This window comes from Catharus ustulatus, chromosome Z, assembly GCF_009819885.2.
Source record: "Catharus ustulatus isolate bCatUst1 chromosome Z, bCatUst1.pri.v2, whole genome shotgun sequence".
In the NCBI taxonomy this organism is placed as follows: domain Eukaryota; kingdom Metazoa; phylum Chordata; class Aves; order Passeriformes; family Turdidae; genus Catharus; species Catharus ustulatus.
The window spans coordinates 38,238,067-38,254,795 of NC_046262.2; the positions used below are offsets into that span (position 1 = coordinate 38,238,067).

At 38.5% G+C, this 16,729-nt stretch overlaps 1 protein-coding gene across 2 annotated transcripts in view; it reads right to left on the reverse strand.

Moving 5' to 3' along the window:
* SLC28A3 (solute carrier family 28 member 3) overlaps positions 1–16,729 on the reverse strand; it is an 81,272-nt gene that overhangs the window by 16,830 nt on the left and 47,713 nt on the right. For both annotated transcript variants that reach the window (XM_033086052.2, XM_033086054.1), the window contains exon 18: positions 842–906. In XM_033086052.2, coding sequence (XP_032941943.1) covers positions 842–906 — 65 coding nt within the window. The remainder of the gene's footprint in view (positions 1–841; positions 907–16,729) is intronic.

The window sequence follows — 16,729 nt, forward strand, 5'->3', positions numbered from 1 at the left end:
CTTCACAGAGAGGGTGACTGGGCATTGGAATGGGCTGCCCAGGGAGGAGGTAGAGTCACCATCCCTGGAGGTGTTTAAGGAAAGACTGGATGTGCCACTCAGTGCCATGGTCTAGGTGAAGAGGTGATGTTGGGTCATAGGTTGGATGCAGTGATCCCAGATGACTTTTCCAAACTAGTTAATTCTGTGATTCTGTCTTCCTCCTTCACTCCTGTGTTGAAGGACTGTTTGACTGAGACTGGAGCTGTTCAAGACCTTATTTAACAAGCTGTAACTAATAAGCACATATTTTACATTTTTAGGGTTTATAAATAGCTCATTGGATAAAAAATGGTTACCAACAAAATCATGCTTTCGTTGTGCTGTCTCTCAAACTGCACAGAAAGCACAAGCTGTGCTCTGAATGCCATTTGGTTTTCTGATCCCCTATGTCCTGCTGATGCACTTACTCTCTTTCTCTGTGCTGTAATATCAGATGGCTCTCCCTCTCAGCAAAACTGCTGGCAGTCAGCCATTTGGAATAGACAGCCACAGCAAGCAGAGAGAATCTTGCTCAGCTAAGTAAATGGATTCTACTGGACAAAGAATCATCAAAAGCTGGATTTTTTCAGGGAAGTGGAGTATTTTAAAGTGGCAATTTCCTCCCCACTTTTTTTTCCCTCTATTCTTCCAAGGTGCTATTCGTTTAGTAATATATTTCTGAGTCCCTCTTCAGTTTGCGAGTTTGCTAAATAGAGCTTCACTTGCACCATGATTGTTACAAAATACTTGTATTTCAGAGAGAATGACACCCCTGCTTGACAAATAAACAAATACGTAAAGTATAAGCTTTCAGTCTTACCTACAGTTCTCATTAAGGGAATGAAGAATGTCTGTATTAGTACTGGATGCAGCTTAGAGTTATATCTGAAAGAGAAGAAAATTAGTGAGTGTATAAACACTGGACTCTCAGGAAATAGTTGGAGATTGCTCTTTGTTCTGTGTGATTTACATCCTGCAGCAAATTTGCAGGAGCACAAGTACCAAAAGCAAGGAAATTCACTAGGGAAAACTCCATTCAGAATAAGGGCTGCAGAAATTACTGCCCTAGAAACCTCAGCAACAGATATTAAAGGGTAGTTTGTATGAGGATGAAGCAAATACATTTGAGTATAAAAGTGTTAATTTCCTGAATGTAATCACTAAGTTCCGTTTAGCAAACATCCTAATCTCTTTCATTTGCCATATCTGGGGCTCATTAACTGCCTTCTATTCCAGATATGCTAAATCATTCAAGGTAAAAAATATGACTATGAACTAAATTGTTTGAGTTGGACCTTCCAAGTGTCTCAGACTTCAAGAAAGGACTTTTGGTTTTGGAGTCTCTGGACCAGTTACTCATCTTTTCAGTAGCTGTTTACACATGAAGAATTTAAACTAAAAAAAAGAAAACTTTATTTTTTTTCTCTCTCCACCTTTCTTTCTTTTTTTTTTCTCTTGTGGGGGGGTGTGTGTTTTCAGCCTTTTTTTTTTTTTTTTTTTTTTTTTTTTGATCAGTGGATCAGCTTTCATTTGACAGCTTGCAATGAAACTTTTGGAGCTTGAATAAGTAAAATAGAAATGCCAAGTAACTCGAAACTGCATCTAAAAAAATAGTGAAAAGAGCATCAGAAAATAGCATACATATTGCATTGGTGTACTACAGACATAATGAGAAAGGTCCAATTAAATTGTTTTTGCTGAAGTAATATTGTTCAAATAAATAACAAACTTTTTCCGCCCCCGTACAACTGCTTTTCCTTACTCTGCTACTGTTGTATAATAACCCTGATCCAAAAGCCTCAGCTACCTATCGGACCCAGGTAGATCCCTTCTATCCTTAAATCCCACAAATTGACCTCTTGAGTCTTCTTCTTAGGTGCTGTTCACAGAATGTGGACAACCACATCTGTGTTTTCTGTTCCAGTCCTAGTACAGCACCCCAAGTACCATGAGTTGCTTGTTCTGCTTTCAGTTTGAAAGTATATTTGTGTAGCCCTGGGAGAAAATAACACACCACAGTATTGCTAACATTTTCAGGGTATTCTCAGGCCTCTGGTCTGAGATGCCCTCTGGTCACAGGGATTTTTAAAGTGCTTTAAGTTCCTGAAGTGCAGGTTATTATAGAAATGCTGACAATTATTGATCCATATCAAATCGTGATTTCTGAAATGAAGAAACCCAAGAAACATTATTGTGGTGGAGGGATAAAGCTTTCATTTTACAGCTTTTACAGAAAAAATTGCCTCCAGTTCCAATGTAGAATATGCCACACATCAGCATATAAGAGAGTAGTACTGCAAAATAAAAAACAGGCAATGAAAAACATCTGGAATGTACGCTTAGAAAATAAAGCAACAATATTAAAACAAGGTCCATTTAAATTCACGATAAAAGAAATAATGTGAAGTAAACGAAAAGATAAAACCTTTAGGCAGGCCTCTAATGATATATACTTGAAAAATTACTACTCAGATTCCATGAAAATAAAATTAATGCACTCCTTAACAGCCTCCAAGTGCCCCATATGCCAGCATACACAAAGGGCTGATGTAGAAAAAGCATTAGTTGAAGAGACCATTAATTCGCTGACTTAAGGGAAAACAGCTGGATTGGATGTTTTCCCATATAAATTCTATAAAATCTTTAAAGAAACTCTGATTTCCATTTACTATGCAACATTCACCATGGTCTTGAACACGGTGACAGCCAAGACGTTTGGCATAATCCTGGTTGAAACCGTACATATCCAACATCTATCTGGAAAGGCATTTCCAGAGGACTTAAATCTGTATTTTCCCATTACTGAAAACCACAGGTAGATAAACTTTTTTAGCAGACATTATTTGTTTAATAATGAACATATTTATGGCTTTCCTGTATTAATTAGAGTGAAAAAAAGGATCATTATTCACTAAGTCTATAAAGTATGTGGCTACAAAGTCTTAACTTTGATACAGTGGTAAAAGGCTTCTACATCCATATAAGCAAATTGCACTAGATTTTTCAAACAAAATTTTGTTCCTTAAGTATATAGAGCCTGGAAATATTCAAAGTACCCCTTTCCTCCCATAAAATGCTAATGTCTCAAACCAAAAAGTTTTTCTGAGGAAACAATCATTTCAACAAATTCTTGAGCTTGAAAAATGTTTGGAGATGTTTCAGAACTATCAAAAAAGTCTACTCAAGATCCAAATTTGAGTCTTTTTCTCCAGTGCGCAAAATACAAGTTATAGCAGCAGTTTTAATAGATTGTTGGAAGTATGCCAAAGAAATGCTTAATTGGGCCTTAATAATCAATAATCTTCAAGTTGAAGAGTAGGGTTTCCAGGCAGAACCCTTTCACTGTATTTCCCAGTTAACAGTTTAGAAAGATGCCCTGTTACACTGAGACAAGCAGCTCCTTCTGGCCTTCTTACTTTACGGATCTATGGATTGCTCATAGCAAGGGACTGAAGGTTGTCATGCACTTTGTGCAGGCCAGAACTGGCCCAAGATTTTCTTAATTGGATCATTTGCTCTCCTTTCGTCATTTTATTTCTCACAAGGAAATATACCACAGAAAGAGGTTTAATGCAAACAGAAAAAATCGTTATGTATAATCATGGCTAGCATTTGTTTTCCTGGGATTTTTAATGATTTAATGTCCTAATAGTTTCTTCTCTGATTTTTATTTCCACTTCATCATCCTGGTCCTATAAATTTAATTCTCCTACTCAATTCTGCAACTTTTCTTTCAGATTGTTCAGTTTCTTTGGGAAGCAAATTAAAAATTAAAGCAAAAGCAAATGAACACAAATGAATCGACTGTTGGAAATTAATCTTTGTCATATTAGAGGGAAAACAGGTGATGTGGTTTTAAGCCCAGCTGAAAATTAAGCTCCACACAGATACTTTCTCAACCTCCACTCTCTCCTCCTTACCCTCTCCCTGCGAAATGGAGAGGAGAATCAAGGTAAGATTTGTAGGTTGAGATAAGAACAGCTTAACAACTGAAAATAAATTTAATAAATTTAAAATAAGATACAGAATAATGCAAATAATAATAATAGCAGCAAAAAGGAAAATGAAAGTGATACACAATGCTCACTGCCCACCGAAGGATGCTAGACCCTGTTCCCACACCTAGATCAGGTGCCGTTCCAGGTAACTCCCCCAGTTTATACACTGGATCTGATGTTCTATGATGTGGGATATCCCTTTGGCCAGCTTAAGTCACCTGTGTCAGCTGTGCTCCCTCCCAGTTTCTTTTCTGCTCCTACTCACTGTCAGAGCGTGAGACACTGAACAAGTCCTTGACTCAGGATAAACACAACTTAGTAAAAAACCATAATATCAGCATGTTATTTACACCATTCTCACCCTGAATCCAAAACAGCACTGTAGCAGCTGCTGAGCAAAAATTAACTCTATCCCAGCTGAAACCAAAAGAGAAAATACTTTTTTTTAAAGGATGACAAAACCCATCAATGTGTGAACTGCACTGTGGCTGAGAGTAGTTACAAGCATTCAGCCCACAAGTCTCCAGTGTGGCAAGCTGCTTGAGAGTCACTTATGATTGTCATGTCATCAACTCCTCAATATAAAAATTACTACAGCTCCCAGTAATGATTTTTCTTTCTTTCTCAATAATATAACTAACCATCTGGGAAAATTCCATTTGAAAATCCTTAGATAGAGATCTCCTTACTTAAACTTTAAAAGATTTGTTATTCAGATATTGATGTCATTCTTTGAGTTTCTTCGGGGAAAAAGATGCAAAACCCAAAGGCTTTAACCACTAATTCAGATGTAAATCAAATAAGGAATTATGTTAGTTGCTTAGTCCTGCATAAACACATATTTGCTGTGGATATTTTCAACCTCACTTCAGAGTGACCTTGGACGGACTGTGTTAAACATCTAAGCCTACACAGTATCTGTTCCATGCAATTGCCTTCCCATCAGTTTTCCCTGACAGCGGCATCTCAAGAACCCACATACATTATGTTTTTTCCATTCATAGGCTTGCAGTTATAAAATGGCCAGTAACTTAATAAGTTTTACATATACAGATCTATTACTTCTTCATTTTACAATAACACATCACACCTCAGCTACTATCAAACTCATAAGTTCTCTGAAATTGTGACTTCCTCTGACTCTGCTTGCCTTTGAAATATTGTTGTGACTCTCTCACACAGCTGTAGACAGGAAAACTCCCTAATGCTTGGCATGGCCTTCTCCCCCTTGTATGGTCAGATATTAGTTACATGGACATTTAATTACAGATATTTACAGTGGCTCCCTATTCAAAAATAGACTAGAAAAACAGGAGAAGGATGAAATTCAGCGGTAAGTGAGGGAAGCCAAGAACTGAGGCATGACTGTGACTGGATGATCCTAACATGCTTAATTGTCAGAAAGGCTGAACTGTTTAACAGGTTTGTGAGAAGGGACTAGAAAACAGAGTGCAATGTAGCTGATGGGCTCAGAAAAAACATTTTAAAAAGTGGGGAACTACAGAAACAATGCACAGCTGAGTCAGTAGGACATGAGTGGAACAAAGTTAGCTTAAAACCAGGGAAGATGAGCAAGGAAGCAATAGTTCAAAAAAAGAGGAAATTTTAGAAGGTGTCAGAAGTTTATAAAGTAGGTGAATTTCCCATTATTCTCAGAGAATGAAGAAGCTAGAGGTAAGTTTTCAATCAGCCAGAGATGATGAAGTGACAAAAGAGGAAAAGTGCCTCTGTGAAAGTCTACATGAAATTCGGAGTGTTGGAATATTCCATTTTTTCATTGAAACTTAGAATTTTCCAGAGATGGGTGCTTTAAGTAATAGGCCTCTTTGGGCTCAAGAATGATTACTGCAGAAAATTCACTTGATGAAAAGTGAGTGCACTTGCTATTCTATCATCTTCTCTCAAATGTTGTGCTTGTCACTTCTCTTGCAAACCTGAGCTTGGAAAACTTACAATTGAATAATAGGAAGCTCAAAGTGAGAAGAGTCATTCCCACAAAGTGGTTGGCCCATGGACACAAACCAGTTTCAAGCCTTTCTTTCTAGAGTGTTTCTCATCACAGTACATATATTCTAGCTGGGTGAAGAGATGTTGTGGTAGACAAAACAAACAAGCAAACACCCATCCAGGAAGTAAAGAAGTTGGCAAAGTAAAAATTAATTCCAACTCTGGAAAACATTTCCAGTCATCCCTCTGTCTTTAATTATTTAAAATTCAAAATTATTCTTTGGAAATCAAGTGACACAAGAACCGAGGAAAATATCAGACAACAAAATTAAATATATACATCTATGAGAGATTCACAATGAGAGATGAGGGAGTCAAATTTTCAACACTGATGGGAATTATTGCACATTTTACTGGACATTTGTTAAAATGTTGTCTGAAAGCTAATTTTAAATTTAAGCCTTTGCCACCTTCTGTGTTAGGAAAAAATACAGCTTTAAACAAATTGGTTAATTAGCAGCAGTGAACCTATCTTATGCCACTTGTGTAGCACATAATAATTTTGGCAGGTTGGCAAGTCCAAACATAGAATGCTAAAAAAAAAAAATTAGTGAAGATCTAGGCCAGAAAATGGAAAACCAAAGTGTGTTCTGAAAAATCTGTCTCAGAAAATAATAGCTGCATGGAAAGTGTACAGAGTACACTGTTTTGAATTTTGTATTTCAGGTCCACATCCCAGGCTTTCTTAACTTTGGGCTGGTGAGAAATTTCAGTTATTTCTGCCTATTTCCAGAGGACACAGTGCTGACAATCCTGTTGGGGTATGACAGTCCTCATCTTATGAACAGTGCTAGGTTCTTGTTTTGCAAAGACAGCTTTGAAATTGGGTGCTCCACATGTGGTCAAAGCCTTCACTCCCATCCCACCTCACACTGTGTCCCATAGCTCCTTGTCCTACGCCCCTTCCTCCTTGCAGCACCCCTTTGCCCTCCTTTTTGTCCCCCAGACGGAAAGCAGACAACTGGGAGGCAGCAACACACTGAAAAAGGAGACAAGGAAAACAGGAAAGCACAAAGAGAGAACAGAAGAGACAGGAAAGTATCAGAGGGACAATGGAGAGAGGAACAGAGAAGCCCCCATTCCACGGATGCTGAGGGGAGGAGCAAGCCCACTGACCATTGGCAAGCTCCTTCACAAAATGGTCAGAGCAGATATGAGGGACAGAAAAGAGGTTTGAAAATCTTAAAAAGAAAGATGCCACATACTTAAAGGAATATCTGCTGAAACCACAAATGCTGAAGTGGGAGAAGGTATCCATTGTGCCTGGAGATGCACATTCTTTCCTCCTCTCCACCTTCTTACTCCTCAGGGGAAGACTGAGGCTCAGAAGCTTTCACAACATATGCTGCAACATATGTCAATGTGTCACCAATGCCATATGGATCATTACAATCTCACAGTGCAAACAGCATGGAGGGGATTTTTCAGATCTTAGTAGTAAGTGATGACTAGAAACAGCTTAAATCCGTACATATGATGGGTTAGTGGTTAGGATCCGTCAGTCGGGAGAATTCAAGCTTCTTTTCAATTGTAGCATTCATCTCCTGAGAGTATATCATTACGATAAATTCCATGGCATAAAGCTTCACGTTCCCTCCAGAAATCCTGTGAATTGCTGCTTTGTCCTTAACTAAAATGGAAATCCAGAGAAATAGGCAGCACTCTCTGCCTAGAGTAGTAGGTATACTTCAGGATACTTTAGGATACTGACGGGTGAGAGGTACAAAGCTGTCACACTGACCTCTCAACCCCGGGGAATGTTTCTCATTCAATCCTGTGTGCCCCATGCTATCATTGCTGGTTGTTTGCTGTTCTGTAAAAGTATTTTCTTTCCTGACATGTTTGGGCAAGAATCGTAGGATTCCAGTGCTCTGGCAGACTGAAGAAACCCTAAAGCCATTTTTAAGTAGAAAAATGCTGATGAGGAAGGTACCTTTGAAAAAACCCTTGGCTGATGGCAGAGACCACCACAGCTCACAAGCCTAAACTCCATGGAAAGTCTTCTTCTGACAAGCTTACCCAGGGAGCAATGTTGGTCCATAGCTAGTTTGGAAAGTGTGCAAATCTCATTTCGGCATCAGACGTACTAGACTCTGGATTCTGACCTGTCTGGCCATTCTGACCATGTGTGCCAGGATGCAAAGTGTTTGATGATGAGCATGTAAAAGTTGCCTGTAAATGAGACATGCTTGAAAAGCTGTCCCCAAACACAGCTCTTCTAACATATTCACAGCAGCATGGCAGCTCTGAGCTTGGTCACTTCTGTTGTTGTTGTGTCCAAACTTCTTGGGAGTGGAACTACAGGACAGCCCTGATATCAGCGTGGTTGAAACATCTAGGCAGGAGTGCTGGCGTGGGTGATCTTCAGAGGTCCCTTGCAATCCTAACAATTCTGTGATTCTTGGAACTCTGTAGAAATGTGTACAGGAATAGAAACAAAGCCTGCCTCTGTAGATGTTATTTTCCTTCTTTAGACTTTAACAGGCAGGTTTTAGCTATTCAAGAATACATTGGAACTTAAGTAGCTGAGATGAAAAACATATATCTTTAAAGACTCAGAGTTTATATGAGAAAAAATAGGATAGATCATGATCACAACTAATTAGAAGGGTAAGATTGGTTCATGTAGCCCCTTTTTTGTTAAATAATGCTGTTAAACAGGCTTGTTTTGTATTTCTAATGAGACAGAGGGCTAGTATAAACAGCAATATTTACATTAGTATTTTTATGTTATTTGTAATTCTTTATTAATAGACAGCATATGGAATTTGTTTACTGTTTTCTTTTTCAGGCTGCTGGGGCATTCAGACCGACTCATAACCTGCATGTTTTCTATAACTGCACATAGACAGTCTGTGGAGGTATTTTCATATACAAAATATGTGAACTCCAGTGGTGGGTCCATTTTCAAGCTTTCTGCATCTGACATGGGGACAGCCCTTGTCTCTCCTCACAGAGGTCAAAGATGCAGCTCCCTACTACCCTAACCTTGTCACATAAAAACAATATATCCCTTCCTGGGTTCTTGTGAGCTGAAACTCTAGCAAGAGCAACTCCATAACTTCGGACACTGTTTTCAGAAGAGCTCTAATGGCAGCACTTATGCTGGTTTACAGTGGTGATCTAGCACAGAGCCATCTACAGCTCATGGGCCAGTCAAGTGCAGAGCTGAACAAGATAGCGTAAAATCAATAAATTCTTTCACTTTTGATCATTATCAAGATGAGTAGTTATAAGCAAACAAAACCTCCAGACAAAATTGCCTCCCATCCCCTCCCTTTACTAACACTTCTGAAAAGTTTGTTTACAGTTTTTCAACCCTGCCAGCAGCACTGCAAGAGATATATATGTTCCATCCTGGTCTATCTAGGCTTGTGGTGAAGAGACCAGGGCTAAGACTGCTTAAAACAAAATACTCACCTGAATAATCTCACTGATTCTAGAGCAATACATGTGTCTTCAGAAGACAGATGTATATAAAACTCAAGTAGCAATCTGAGAGGAAGTGTTTTTCTGTGGTGTGAACAAAGCCCTGTGGGGCCCACCTCTGATAATAAAAGAGACCTTTGTCTCTTATCCATTGTCAGCAATGGAACTGACCAATACTGTCCTGACACATACTGTATAACTGACAATACTATAACTGACCACCTAGCAGTGGGCCACTATATGTTGAAAGCAGGAGATTATCTGATTGCAGCATATGATTTTACCAGTAGTTGAGGACCACACCACACAAATAATATACAAGTATAACACGTTCATACCCTTGCTTAGGAAAAGAGACCTGGTCATATTTGTTTTGTATTTTATATTGCATCATTAGTGGGTAGGTATTTGTACTGCCTTTATGGTAACACTATTATGATTACTACTGGATGCACCAGTGTCTGTTGTTGTCTTGATCTCTACACATGCTCTTCTGTTTCCTCTAAAAATTGGATCAAAAGCTCTCTGTAGTTTGGTCTATTTGTTTCCATAATGTCTGAAAAGGAGGTTAGTTCATTGTCCCTGATAAAGTAAAACACTCAGAATTACGCCGTTTTAGAACATGTTTTTGCCAAAAATAGTGCCATCAGACAGAACAGGAACCATCAACACGATCTTATTTTGTCACAATCAGGAAAAATACACCAAGTAGCTGGTGTTCTGGTGTTTTGATTTTTTCCCCCTTTTTTCTTGTGGTATTGCTGTAGTTTAAGACCAGATGGAAATTAAGCACGACAGAGCTGATTGCTTGCTCAACCCCTAATCTCTCCCTCTGCCATCCTGGTGGAATGGGGACGGCAATCAAAATACAGTTGTAAGTTGAGATAAGAACAGCTTAATAATTGCAAATAAAGTAAAATGCAATTATAATGGCAAATAATAATAATAATAGAAAAGAGGAAAAACGAGTGATGCACAATACAATCACTCATCACCTCTTGATGGATGCCAGACCCTGTTCCTGTACCCAGATCAGCTGCCCTTCCTGGTAACTCCCTCAGTTTATATACTGGCCATGATGTTCTGTGGTGTGGAATATCCCTTTGGTGAATTCAGGCCACTTGTCCCAGCTGTGCTCCATCCCGGTTTCTTTTGTATATGTCCTAAATGTCAGAGCATAAGACAAGAAAAATGACATCTTTGACTCAGGATAAGCATGACTTAGCAAACCCCAAAACATCAGTGTATTATCTACACCATTCTCATTCTGCATCCAAAACACAGCATTGTAACAGCTGCTGAGAAGAAATAAGCTCTACCCTAGCTGAAACCACATCAGGCATGTAAGCATAAGGGGGTCTTCCAAGAATTCAAAATGAGATTACTTTTACAAAGACAACAGTAAGGATTCCCAAAGTCATCATAATAGCTCCTCAGTCATTTGTGTTAGCACTTTAGGGTTCAATCTTCTCTCTCTGAAATGTTTATATTTGCAAAGATAATCCACAAGTGGAAGATTTCTTGTATTTTCAAAAGTGGATTCTTCCACCTCTCCTACCAAAATAAACCAGGAGGAGAATTACCATTCTCTTCTGCTCTGGACAGCATTATCAAGTTTGGTTCAATTGAAGCTTTCTTTGGTAGATTCATGCTTGCCAGATAATGTGTTTGTTGTTTAGTTTTTTTCTTGACTACTAGTGCAACTAAGTCAAATAGTTCTTAGGTATTAGGCTAGCTCTCTCTTTGATGGCTAATGAGTAAACTACCTGACTGGATTGGTGCAGAATATAACAAACATATCTGAGAAAGCATGAAGCATGAAGAGAATGCAGTTCATCAACTGCGGCCATCTCATGCAGTTTTAGTTGGGAGTCAAAGACATTGAAAAGTACTTTTTTGCCTAAGCACAATCAAGTGAGCCTAGTCCAGGATCCATTTTTGCCTGATGTCTGTGTTGTAGGATTTTGGGAGATCAGACCAAAGACTGTGTCTCAGAGAAAAAATAAACCTAGATGCAGCTGAAAGCGCCTATTGCTATTTTAGGGATTATTTAAAGAACAAGGAGGGGGTGAAAGTAGCTTCTAACCCAGAAACAAATTTGGTACATTTTTAGCATCCTATTGAATCCTTAAAGATCTGCAAAGGACAAGGTCTTTATTAGAATAGCAATGGTTAGATTAAAAAACTATATTTTTATAGTTATTGCAATATAGTCAGATGTGGAAAAGAAAGTTCTTCCCCTTGGCATGAATATTTTGAAGGAACTTTTGGAAGCAAGTTTTATGGATAAAAACTACTTCTATTTAAAGTCTAGCATTTCCTTGTTTAAAACAATAGAGAAAATACTGTTGGATAAGATCAATATTTTAGCTTTTTCCTTTTGACCATTATTTGGCAAAGTTTTCTTTGGAAGCAGTCAGGTTGAGGTGTCCAGGGCAGAAATACACTTTTTGAAGCTGAAATTATCTTGGGAGAATATGCTGTCTTTCATGTCCAAGTGAAAATGCTTTTATGAACAATTTTCCATAAAAGGGAGCATTTTCAAAGCTGGGTATGGCTAGTAAGAGCAAACACACCTCTCATCCTGTACTGCTCCTGAGGGCTTCAGTTCATTCTGTTGAAAAACATATAGAGTAGGCTTTATAGAATTACATAAGGAGACATAAAGATAAGCTAAGGCAAGAAAGCCAAATCTATCTAAGCTCTCAACAGTATATTGTTGTTGAAGGGCTTTGAGTCCTTCAAGTTTTCTGAGAGTGTTTTGTGGATGATTCCTGAAGGATAGGTGCTCTTATCTTTTGTATGCCTTTTCTGAAGTTCCCATTAACAGAGTCAGATAGATGAAGAACAGCCCAAAGTCAGTAGCTACTGTCTCATGTTGTTAGATGAAACTTTCCTCAGTTGGAGTGAAAGTAACAGTGAGACCTTGTTATTTAGGTATTGAGAATACTATACCCATCCAAACTCTTTAAGGAGCCTTTTAACTTCTGTTGAAGCTCTTGCAACTCACTGTGAGTGGGTAACTGCTCTGCAAAGGGGATTACTTTGCTGTATTTAGAAGTAAACATTTAAGCTCTTGAATAGTGGCTCTAGTACCTCTGGAAGGCAAGGAAGGCTCATTGTTCTTCCCTCTTCCTTGTAAATGAAGAATTTGCCAGATGGTGTGGCAATTGATACTCCAGAAACAAACCATTTACTTGAGTAAATGAGTACATCTCTTGTCATTGTTTTCTGCACAATGAGTTTCCCTCTCCTTTCCAAGGGTACTGTTTTCTAGGACTTCTGCTCAAGGTTGTGCCATTATTAGCATGTTTGTCTTAACCCTCTCTCCCACAGTGAGATGATTTCTCCTGTTCCCCCTTACCTCTACAAACCAACAAAGGAAAACTACATTGTTGCCTGTGATAAAACACATATCTTTCCCAAACAACATTAAAATTATAAAATATAAGAAATCCTTAATTGAAAGACTTTCAAGGTGAACAATATAGTGATATGCACACATGAAGGAGTTCTTCTGCAATTTTTATAAGGTTTGTTAATTAGTATACCTATCAAATATTGTCCAATTAGAGGAAGAGTTGGTTGGGTAATTTCCCTGTGTGTTCTGCCCCACTGGAGTTATTCTAGGGGGTTTATTGTTGTGTTTTTAAGTTCTAGCGAAAAACCAAGTGTCCTCGTTAGCCTAAAAAGCAAGACTAAGCAGAATTCCAAGAAGCTAGCATAATACCTGGGAAAGTGCAGCTACTATGCTAAAGTGACCAAGAGTTAGAAACTATATAGCTATATATGAAAATCTATAAAACTACAGATACACAAAGAGCACAAAAATCTTTAGCATCAATAAGAGTTTGTGAAAAGCCTTATTGTGTCCAGCAATCCTGAAGGCAGAGGATAAACAGAGAGCTGGGCTGGTGGTGGGGATTGCAATAAAATAGCCTTTGGTACTATTATTGCTGTTGCTATTCTTGGCCATGCATAGTTTTTAGAAACCTTTAGCCCCATATAACCTGCAGGTTAATAGAGTGAGAACTCTGTAGCAGGATACACAACTACCCTCTTCACACTACCACGTATTGAGTTTTTTCAATACATTTTATGCATTCCATATTTCATTCTACTACTTTCTCTAAGAATACTACAACACCCTTAGGGAACTAACACCCTTCACCACAACCTACAATAATGATAAGAAATGTAGGGGAACCAGCTGACATAATTTTAGTAAAAGATGATCTTCAGGAATGCTTATGTGACACTCTGGCAAGTAGAACTGCAAGGTGCCCAGTGTGGCCCCTTAAGAGCAAACTTCTTTAGCCAAAACAAGTCACTTTTTTTTGTAAGAAAAAAAAAAATCCTGAAAACAGAGTAAAAAATGTATTTAACAGGAAATTTTGATCAACAAAGTCGGCCACATAAGTAAAAAGGCTAGATACTTATAACCCTATTTTTTGGTGAAAAGCTTTTGCTGAGTCTCTTCTGCCATCTAGTGATCTAACAAAGGAAAAATTCCAGCACCCTGTTCTGGTGAGTGAAATCAAAATAAAGGTGATCAAAATTAGCAGGTATAGAAAGCAAGATGAGAAGAGTGTTTCTGTAAAGTCATGGAATGATCAGAGGAAAAAATGATGAAGAGAAGGAAACAAGATGCTTCAACTGTTATCTGGCAAATGAAGCCTGACATCAAATCTCAGTCTGGGATCTGAAGTGGTTTTATTATGGCAGTCAAGAAGCATAAGGGGCAAAGTGATAGTTATGGGGAGATCTCTTTTTTTTCCTACATGTGTTTTCAGATGAAGTCAGGTCCCATAATCACTTATGAATGCAAAATATACATAGTAGAGGGTGCCTTAACTGACTTCAGCTGAGCTGGGTGCAAGAATAGCACATAGCTGCAAGGATCAGCTCCTTTCTTGAAATGCCTGAGCATGACTATTCAAAAAACTGTGGAGGATAGATGTCTTCTATGTGGTATTCTAGAACTGAAAATAGAAAAAGGGTTTTTTTTCACTGACTCCTTGGGGAAGTACCTGTGACAAAGAAAGTATTCCAAATAAAGAGTCAAGATACTTCAAAGACTTTCCCTATGTAATAATTATTGTAATATGACCACATAGTCAGTTGTCAAATGAGAGTTTTGTGAGACAACTGAGTCAACAGTTAATGAAACTTGGATTATTTAGGGCCATAAACAACTGTGGGAGATAGGTCGGATGGTGCGATGAAAAAGTAATTGTTTAGTATGGACACCAAATTTGTGTCCCTGCTGCTTTAGCTATGATGCTGCAGCAGTGTGAGAGTTTTTCTTCAGGGAGAGGAAATAACACTCGTATGAACTTATCCATAGTTTTGTTTCTGAACCATAAACCAGAGCTATTAGCTCAGGCAAAGTACCATGGTGGTGAAGTTATATCTGTTTCAATCCATGTATAAGAGACAGAACTAGGCATGTAATGTATAGTTTCTCCTTACTTTCCAGCACAGAATCAGACAGATGGATTTCATGGGTGTATAATCTGGTACCTGCAAGTGCTGCTCTCTCATTTCGGCTAACAACTTTTGTTGTAATACAACTTCCAACAACATATCCAGGTTACTGATTCATTTTACAGATCAGGAACACAGATGAGAAACTTTCCAAAGTGAACATGGGGTACAAAACTCACAACTGGACACAAATCCAGATTTATTATAATAGGTATGGGGCTATTCTCCCTGACACAGGGACTCCAAACATTGTAATGCAATTGGTGCTGAGGTAGGAACACTTCCCTAGGAGTTGGAAAACAAGCAAACAAGAAAAGTCAAATTTCATAACTTCTTACCTATGTTTATTTCTAGTAATAAGCAAGATTTTTCATGTAAAAATTCAAAATTTTCTGATTTCATCTAGACAAATGTGATACTTAGATGTCATCTATATTTGTCATCAGAGAACAAGCAGAATGTTATGTAGGGTGCTCCCATCTCCCTCATATTTCTAGCCACCTGACATCAAAAGCATCAATCAATATAGCAAAAATAAAATATTCACTGTGGCAACCATGGTAACATATGCATTCTGATCAATGCATTATGATGTAATGTACTGCTTGCTAAAGTGAATCCCTATGCTGCAGAATACCATGGCAACAAGAAAACGCTTTTTTTCCCCCCTCTATAAAACAATCAACAGCTAAAGAGTGAACTGTTTTTCACCAGTCAGTTTTCTAGTTTTGCACTCTCATGTTTCAGATTCATAGCTTCACAAAGCAAAACAGAAGCACATGTACAGCTGTACACATACAATAACAATATTTTATTAAATTAAGTGCTTTCACTGGTTTCTGTGCACCGATAGACTTTAAAATCTGCTTGAAGTCAAGATCAAACCTGAGGATACAACTTCTGTCTGACTTACATTGCCATAAGTGTATAACTCCAGCTTCAGCGAAGATCCAAGTTTAGATAAATGCAAATCGGGAATTTGATTCAGGTTCTCAAATATGAAAGCTTTGTGACCTGATGATTATTTGTATGTTGACACTAGAAAACAGCCTAGGATTGCAGCAGACCTATTTATCTGTGGGTCAACACACAGAATTGAGATTGTCCCACATGGATGAACTGTGGCGACAATTGTCACACTCAAGGCTTCACACCAGCTGCTCCTAGGGCAAACCTGGCACTGCAGGTGACTGCCAAGCAGGGCTGTGCTCCCTGTGCCATGTACTTCACAAGGACAGACCTCCCCTTGCCCTGCACCAATGCACTCAACACACATTTATCTTCTACAAAAACTGGTGGGGCTGAGGCTCAGAGACACCTTCACACCTATGTGGCGCTGCTAAGCATTTAATGCAAGCTGTTTCCAGTTGAAATTTGGAAGTCTGTCAGTGATCTACAGACTCACAACTTATAGGAACAATGAATTTATGGCACTGCATATTAAGAAGTAGACTCACTACTGCATAGCAAAAACAGTTTCAGCCTGTAAAAGAATTGTGATTAGCATTCTGTATCCTTGGCATCTTGCCTCTTTTTGTTCATGCCTTTTGTAAGAAACAGGTGGAATCTGGTTTGGAGCACTGATTTGGCTCCATAACTTCCTGTATGTGACATGCCTCTGACCATTTTGGCTGGGATAGGGTTATTTCTCTTCCTAGTAGGTGGTAAAGTGCTGTGGCTTGGATTTAGGATGAAAATTATGTTGATAACACACTGATGTTTCAGTTGTTGTTAAGCAGTGCTTACCCTAAGTCAAGGACTTTAGCTTCTCATACCACCCCAACAGT